The 8,942-nt window shown below is 40.9% G+C and overlaps 1 protein-coding gene across 1 annotated transcript in view; it reads right to left on the bottom strand.

Annotated features, from left to right (window-relative positions):
* Positions 1 to 351: 351 nt before the first annotated feature.
* gnas (GNAS complex locus) overlaps positions 352 to 8,942 on the bottom strand; it is a 29,300-nt gene continuing 20,709 nt past the window's right edge. The window contains exons 6-12 of the mRNA XM_034877838.1: positions 5,493 to 5,547; positions 4,860 to 4,933; positions 4,601 to 4,659; positions 4,384 to 4,504; positions 3,780 to 3,910; positions 2,766 to 2,833; positions 352 to 1,967 (exon numbers count right to left, since the gene is read on the bottom strand). Coding sequence (XP_034733729.1) covers positions 1,821 to 1,967; positions 2,766 to 2,833; positions 3,780 to 3,910; positions 4,384 to 4,504; positions 4,601 to 4,659; positions 4,860 to 4,933; positions 5,493 to 5,547 — 655 coding nt within the window. The 3' untranslated portion in view covers positions 352 to 1,820. The remainder of the gene's footprint in view (positions 1,968 to 2,765; positions 2,834 to 3,779; positions 3,911 to 4,383; positions 4,505 to 4,600; positions 4,660 to 4,859; positions 4,934 to 5,492; positions 5,548 to 8,942) is intronic.

Raw genomic sequence — 8,942 nt, 5'->3', positions numbered from 1 at the left:
GGGCATGGGCGTGAGGGAGGCTGGGAGTTAGGAGGGGATTGGCCAAGCTATACAGCGCAGTTTGACACCCACTTTAGCTCATTACACACATACAGTCGTGATCAAGGCACAGGGATCTTCTAAAAGTTATTTTTTTCAATAAAGTTGTACAAAATAATACATTTTACAGTCTGTACAAGAATAATAGTTCAGCAGTAATGTAATGACAAACGTACAAAGGAGCAAGAGGTTGGGAAGGAAGGAGAGAGAAGGAAAGATGGAGGGATGGTAGAAGGAGGGAATGGCAAGGAGGTGTGAGTTTGACCACATAACCACAAAAAGAAATTAGTGTCCCGTTTGTTGTTTATCTTCTTTTTTATATTTAAGAATTATTCTATTTTATTTTCTCTTAAACCAAAAGAGCACAGCCAGGAAGGTAGAAGTGCAGATGGAAAGGTGGTGATGGTGGGGATGAGGAGGTGCAGTGAAGGAGAGAATGAGAGGGAGGGGAAGAACTGTCAAGATGGAGTGAAGAAGAGTATAATCATCGTATGAGAAAGGAAAACAGGGGGGGGAAAAAGGAGAGAATGACCGAGACAGAGAGAGTAAAGATAAAGATGAGAGCATACAGGGCACAATGGCACAAAAGTCTACACAGTAAAACAGGGTCAATCATGACAAGATGAGAGTTCTCTGTAACTTATATGGTACTGTACTGTAGAAGGATGCTTTTTCCATAAAAGTTGGCTTTTTTTGTTTCTTTTTGTTTTAAATTCAATGTATCCTCCTCACGTTTTACTCCACTACCAACAAGACAATGTCAGGTGGCTTAACAGTTCTGTGGAAAAGTCGAGGGACTGCCGTCGTCTCTGGCAAACGTATCTAGACTCCATCAGAGAAAGTCACATTGCAGTCAGCTCTGTCCTGTTCAGGTGAACCCCCCCCACACTCATCACACCCCTGGTCTGGTTAGTCCGTGGTAACGCTGCTCCTCGTCCGCGGAATCACTTAGTTCAATCTCAAAGCACTGTGCCGGAAAAATCCGCCTACAGCTCAACCAGCCTGCCACTCGTCGGCAGATCAGTACGTTTAGAATCCAAGCCGGTTGTGCAGTCCTGTGAAAAGTATGTGTGATACGTTTCTGTGTGCAAGCAGATCCTGTGGTTGGATTTATGGATGTGTGTAAGTGATAGGAAGGATTGGTGTTCGCGGTTTGAGTTAAGTCCTGAGCACAGTGCTTTTAATTATTTATTTATTTTAGATACAGTGTTTAGCTGAGCTGTTGTGACATGTTCATTCTCGATTTGAAATAATTCAACAGTCATTGCTTTCCCAGTTGCACTGATGTAGTAGCTCGCTCATTCTTCATCCTGACCTCAACGAAAGGAAAACCTCACCATCTCAACCGCAGCTCAAACCCTCCTCACTGCAGGTAACGCAGTCCAGAGTGGGCCATTCAGGGTTTCAAGAAAGGTGAGGGTAACGTGTATGGGGACGATATATGATGTAGAGATGTGTGAAGCTGGGAGTATGGCTGAAGGTAAAGATCCAAGTCTGTGTACAGTATGTGAATTTGTTAACCCCTAAATCACTTCCATAAAAATAGCTCTGTCTACTGCAGGTAGGGAGTTTGCATCAAGGAAGTCCTGGGTTCAGGGTGTGTGTGTGTGAGTGTGTGTGTGTGTGTGTGTGTGTGTGTGTGTGTGTGTGTGTGTGTTTTGCCCCCCCCTTCCTTTACAAGAGCTTTCACAGTTCTGTGGAAGAGGGGAGTTCAGAGACTCAAGGTTCAGGGTTTTTCCATAGTCTGATGTGTTTTTGGCCAAACACTTTTTTTTCTTCCATCACAACAGCTCGTACTGCCGCAGGTGCATCCGCTGGATGATGTCTCGACAGTCGTTGAATACACGGCGGATGTTTTCTGTGTCGACGGCGCAAGTGAAGTGGGGGTAGCAGTAGTGCCTTCCGTCCCCGCTTGCTGTGCTGATCCTCTGTAGATGGGAAAAGGAAAATGTAAGAAACTACTTCACTCTGTATATTATAACTAACACAGTTGCTGATTGGTTGTGAAGGTTTCTTTGAGTAGCAGTCTTCAATTTTTATTTTGAACACATGCAAAGCAGACATAAAATGCACAACACCTTCATGGCCATGCCATATTTAGCCAATAAAATTATTGTCAACAAATCCCATGAGACAGACTCTGAACACTTTTCAACTCCATCTGTGGCCCATTCATTTTTTTTACTGAAAATACATTTGTAAAGTACCCAACTTAGGCTGCCAATACATTAGCCTCAGGCCCTTCAATTCTCTGCAATGTTGTGCAGCAGTGTGGGAGTGTCACTTACAGGGCCTATTTGTGTGGCATTCTGTTGTGCACTTTAACCCCCCAATGTAGCAAAGTAAACTTGATAGATACACTATGATATATAAATTTCTAAAGATTTTTTGGGCTTTTCCTCCTTTAATGGACAGGACAGCTAGGTGAGAAAGGGGGGAGGCAGAGAGGAAAGGGAAATCGTCACAGGTCGGACCTCTGCGTCAAAGAGTAAACCTCTATGTAAATGTGGTTACATGATTGGCCACAGCAGCGTGAATACGGATTGTGTTTCTCCAATAGTTGAATCTGTCTCAGGTTCTTTTGAGCTGCACCCTAAACCAACTACTCCCTTCAAATGAATGGGAACTTCTTGCCGAAGCACCTGATCCTGTCTGAACGCAGCCTCACCCTTTAAAATTTGCATATTACAAGGCACAAAAGCAAAACCTACGCCCATTGCACTTACCAGGAATTCATCTCTTATAAAGTACTTTGCCCTTGTAACACGTGGATCTTCTCCAGGCTCTGGTGTCGCTGGAAGAGGGGAGAAAGGCTAATCAAACCACAGTTCTTATGACATGCAAGTGGGGATAGATAATACAACCACCAGGATGGAATCTGGCTTTTCTGAGCATTTATTAGTAAGCATGTATACATTAGGATGTGAGTAATTTTGTAACTAGTTTAGTAAGTAAGTCATTTTCTCTGTCATTGTGTTTATATGCGGGAAAACAGGACAACGTCACAGGTATGTATCAAGGATGACCTATTTGTTTGGGGGCCCTTTAGGTCTTTTTTAAAACGCATTGCGCGCATGCAACAAAGGGCCAAAGGTTGGAATTGAACCATGGCCGCTGTGGGAAGGACTGAGCTTCTGTCCATGGGGCACATGCTCAACCAGGTGAGCTACCCAGGCACCACCAAGGAGGACCTCTTTAGGCGGATGATGATAAATGCACCATCCATCACAGATGTAGTTTTTTTGGAGGAGTCAAGAGTTTGAGCCTGTATTTGCACAGCTGTTTTAATGATGGGGGAAAAAACATGACTTTACACTAAAAGCAGAACTATCACAGTATGTCTGTGTGTATCCCCGTAGAAGCACAAGGCTGTAGTGAGAGGCAAGGGATTTTTAAAAACTGGGACATATTTGGAACAGGTGGTGGAAAACTGGGACATCTTGGTATTTTTCAGAGAGCAGTTTCCAGCTGGGACACTTTTAAGGCAGTTTGGGGGAGTCTGGTCACCCCACTTTACAAACAATAATCACATGATTTCCTGAACTAAAGAAGCAGTTTCCAAAGCAGATATTTACAACTTGAAAAAGACCAGCTGTATTTGTACAGCTACTAATACGGATAGTCTTGTTGAGAATTAATGGTGAACCTTTCAACAAAATTCACACCTTCCTGTCTAAGTTAATGGCCGTATAAAGTCAAAAGTATCTGGAAGTGGACACAAATGTGGTAATTCTGCTCACCATCGTCAGGTGTGGTGTAGCGAGCAAATTCAGGAAAGTATTCCTCGATTTTGGACTTCCCTGCCAGCACCTTCTCTGCTAGCAGGTCCTGTTTATTTAGGAACAAGATGACAGAAATGGTCCGCAGCCACCTGAAGAGAACAAAACACCATGAATCCACAACACACACTTAACTATCAAACTGTGTCCGAGTGTGAAGAACGACATGACAAGAAATCACTGCTTAGAGGTGGTCAAATAAATAGAAATGGGACCAGTGGGTGACAGCTCTTTCAGCGGATGACATGTTTTTGTCCAAGTACTGAATCCAGACAGTCAAAATGTATTCACATTTTTTTATTTTGCAGGTTTCAATTGTGGAAACCCTCAGGGCTGTTGAGACCTTTTAATCAACAGAACTAGTTTTACTTTAGGATAATTAGTATTTTCAAGGAATTATCTATTTTTTGACATTTTACTGGGCTTGACTGATTAACATAACTTGTCTGCGATTACAAAAAAATTTAAGTTTTAAAAAGGCTTTCCGAAAGGCACATTTCCCCACTTTACTTCTACAATGACAGAAAACAACATGCAGACAGATCCAGTATCTATCTCTCTTCACCTGTTGTTCCAGATGTTCTTAAAGAGGTTCAGGGCCTCCTGTAAACGGTTGGTCTGATTGTCCTCTCTGATCACCATGTTGTAACTGCTACTGGCCACCACAAAGATGATGGCCGTTACATCTGAGGACGAGAGAGGGGACAGATCAATCAGACACAGTGAGAGAAAAAGACATGAGTGGCGCAAAGTGAGAGGAAGCAGAAAGAAACACAAGTTACCGTTAAAGCACTGAATCCATTTACGGCGTTCATCTCTTTGACCACCAACATCGAACATACTATGTAAATTAAACAAGACACATTGGTGTTAACAGGTGAAATACTGCCATCATGTGGAGAAACTGTACATCTTATATTCTCATGTGTTTTTATCCTGAGTCATTGTACATATTTAATACTGAAGCTATGGGTCAGTTTAGTAAGACATATCAATATACACTGTTATTTCCCTGTCCTTTCCTTTATGTTTTTAACTCACTGGAAATTAACTTTGTCCACTTGAAATCTTGTCTCAAAGATTCCTGAAGTCAGAACTCTGCACCGCAGCAAATCCTGGTAAAAGATAACAGAAATTATAACAAAACAGTTTCCAAGATCATAAAAATATCCTACAGAATTTTGAATGACTACACTGTAAATCTGGAGCAAGCATTACACCCTGCAAATTGCTTCTGTGGCCTGCACTTATTTTCTAGATCAAAGTAAAAAACTTGAAGGGACTGGGACACAAGATTTCTTTTATTTTCTGCCCCTATTTCGACGCTACATAAATCAACTTGGGTAAAAAGACTACCGGTACATTAGAATTTATCTTGGATGGTTGATAGTCTTTGATGGACAGCATCAAAAAGCTATGCTGCTCTACTCCAGGTTAAAAGTTTCAACTGAAAACAAATTCACTGGTTAGATCGAGATCCAACTCTAACACGTTTTTTGGTTTGCACTATTGCATCTGAGGAAGGATTATAAGTTATGACAAAAATTAACAAACTGCTTCTTAATGATGAATATAAAATCATACAAACTTTCAAAACCACTACATCTTGTAATCTACTATATGAAACACATAATGAAGTGTGTGGTTTTGTTAATTTGGCGGAGTTTCACCCACCTGATCTGTTGGAGTGTAGTCACTCTGTTTCACAATGTCGATCTTGTCTAGAAAGCTGAAGAGAGAGAAGAACTAAAGTAAGAACATTGGTATGGGGATAATATTACTATTATTATACATTAATGTGCTGTATATTTTATTCTAAGAGATTGCAGTTTCATTGTTGAAGAAGACTTGCACAGATGTGCTCAGTCACCACAATCAGTATCACTCAACTAAAAGAAAAGTTTAAAAACATGACAGAGCACTTTTATGCAGCAGGAATCCTCATCAACATGCAAACAAACAACGAATGATACTGTGTTTTGCTTGCTGGGTGAACTTCAAGACAGAGACATTCTCCCTGCTTGTTCAATAGCCAGGGACGACATTAAAAGCACTCCAACGTGCAATAAGTGAAAAACAAAGAAAACAAGAGAAGTGCATGTCCAAAAATCACAGGACGTGAAAACGTTGGTCATTTCAAGTTTCAGGTTTGTGCGTCAGAGGAAATCCATCTCTCCTACACAACCAACCTAGAGAGCTTCAAGTGTGTGGCACTATTATTACTTTAATTTGGCCTTTCCTACTGATGAAATGGTATTATTGATATGCAGTTATTAAGTGTGAGGAAGTAGGCCACCTGCAGTATGTGCCATGATTGAAAATCTCCTCGAAACAGCCTAATGTCATGTGGAGAAGCATTCCCGGGGAATCTTTCAGGCTCTGAACTTCAATGATCTATCAATGTAAAATGCAACCTAAAAGAAATATATAGGGATGGTGGATTTTCCAAAGATGGTGGATTGCTACAGTATGATTTTCACAGTTGTTAACAGAAACAAAGTTTGAAAACAGCCAAAACCCCAGACACAACTGATACAAACAAATGCTTTTAGTAACCATTTTTGAAACCATGTCAAAAGATTAAATTGAAAGCAAAATAAAATACACAAAACATTGTGTTTATATCCAGTGAAAGATGGATGCTCCAACATGAGCTCTATTATGGTTACTCTATTTCTCCTTTCAAGACACAGACTGGTCAGGATGGTCACAAAAATCTTAATGTATGCAATGTAATACAAACTCATCAAATAAAAATATAATTTTAAATATAAAATTTCTGGGTCTTGAAGTTTGTAAAATGGCCAGTGCTGGTTTTATTCGTTAGTCTGAAATGTTCCACTAAAACACAGGCACGAGACTAAATCACTTTTAGCAAGACGGGGTGAAATTAATGAGCAGTGAACTTCTCATCTCAGCTGTAAGAGGATCTTAGCAAATCTGTGTATTCCTTCAAAAAGAGAAACTCAAGGAAAGAGAGAAAAAAAATAGGGAGATGAGAGTAGGCTCAAATTTGGTAGCGGTGTTATGAAATAAGGATCATGCCATTTTTGCAATATGGGGGTGCTCAATGTCGGATTTTAAATATTGTTTTCTCCCAATAAGTTAATAAACAGCATATTATGATATAAATAAACATAATTCTATCAATACACCTTTGATAAGAAAGAAACCTTTTAATAAACTCTTTTTGAAGTGCGTGAATAAATCCACCCGCCACATGACAGATTTAAGCTTTTTTTTCCATGACCCATGATGAGCATCTTGGCGGCAGAAATTTAAATCTTTAACCAAATTTGCGTAAATGCATTTTTCACATAACAGCTAAACGCTGGGAAAACGGAGCTGAAAATGTGCATGGTAACGTTGATGATTGTAGTGGATGAAAGTTTTATTGTAACTCTGATCGCTAGAATGGCTACTGTTACACTGCCAGATACATGAGCACAGCTGTGATCCGATGCGCAGCTTACGGCATGATGCGTTTGCGAACGAGCGCTCCAAACAATTTTCAATTAGTCTTCTACACCCTTGCACCATTTATTAATGTCCAGCCCCACCTCCCACATGATTCGACAATCAGTCGTTGACAGGAACGACCTGACGATTCTGACTCGACTGTGTAAATTCATAGTTGGGGAAGCCCCTAGATGAGAGCAAACATGAAAAAGGGGGAAGACAGAATGAAAGAGGACAGAGAATGAAAGTGTACTGGTGTCTGACATTACAGAGCAGATTTCAAAAATAGCTCCCCAGCGCCTTGGCCTCCAGCATGGTTACCATGGAGACCCAACCACAGGGGCTATTAATAGTCTATGAGCTCCTAATCTAGTGTGGCTGGACTGTCTCCAGAAAGAATACAGACAGACAGACAGATGGATGGATATGGAGAAAAAGACAGGCAGATGGAGAAAAAGAAACAGGAGAAAAATAAAGCAAGAGAGGATGAGCTTGTGTTTTTATGCTGGATGTGTAAGTGAAGAGGGAGAGAACAAAAGACTGGACTGTACCATCGCAATCACCTGAAGGAGAAATAGTGGGGGGAGGGAGTTTTTCCTCATGTAAACTAACCCTATCCAAAAACACCAATACAGCCTAAAGTGCTGAGTTAAATGCACATAACATTCCCCAAGAGTAATTTACTAGTAAAAAATAGTCCAGGCTACAAGCATGTAGTCCACAGCTGAGCAGCAATGGTATCCTCCTCAAACATCACCCCTTTTCCACCAATAAACATCCTGTGATCTGTAGATGACTCAGCCTTGGCCATGTTTTCTCCCAAACACTGCAAACTGCTGCTGTTACATGAAAACTTTTCCACTATAATATTTCTCGGCTCTGTGTTTTTACCTGCCCTTTCTTTGGAAATTATAACAAGATACTAAATTTTGAGCTGTTAAGAACCCATTTCAGATCCCCTCGATATATAAACCATCACATATGTATCATTTAGATATGACAATGAAAAGGTAATGTTTTGGAGATTATAGAGGGTGAAAATGCTTAGGGAAAAAGCAAGGCAGAGGTAATTGTAGAACAGGAGTCTTAAAGACAGGTGACAGTGGAGGGGATAGAACCACGAGGCACAATACACTGTCAACTGAACGATTTCAAAAAGTATCTAAGATCATTTCCGCCTAAGATGCACAAATGTTTGAGATCACTGCCAGTGACTCCTGTGTTACCTCATTAACTTCATAAACAGGCACTTGGCTCAGCTTTACAAGGTCCCATGGCATGAAAACTTCACTTTATGAGGTATTTTAACATTAATGAGTTCCCCCAGCCTGGCTTTGATTTTATTTATTTTATGAGGTCATATAGGGAAAGGTTCCCTCCTCTTTCTCTGCTTTGCCCGCCCAATGAATTTGGCCCACCCATGAGAGAGAGACATCATGGCTTTCAAAAGAGCAAAGTGGCAGCTGGTCAAGGCCACGCCCCCAGCCTCCATCTTGCCCCCCCCTCTCTCATCTCAATAGCTACAGACACAGAAATGGCACATCCTAAGGAAATCTCATTGTGGGACTGACTCTAGTGGCTGTAATTCTGCACCAAGGCTGAATTGTGGGAAAGAGACTTCAGATATAGTACTAGTGGACCACTAAGGTCTATATAAAAACATCC

This window comes from Etheostoma cragini, chromosome 7 (assembly GCF_013103735.1).
Source record: "Etheostoma cragini isolate CJK2018 chromosome 7, CSU_Ecrag_1.0, whole genome shotgun sequence".
In the NCBI taxonomy this organism is placed as follows: domain Eukaryota; kingdom Metazoa; phylum Chordata; class Actinopteri; order Perciformes; family Percidae; genus Etheostoma; species Etheostoma cragini.
This window is presented reverse-complemented; position numbering and strand designations above follow the sequence as displayed.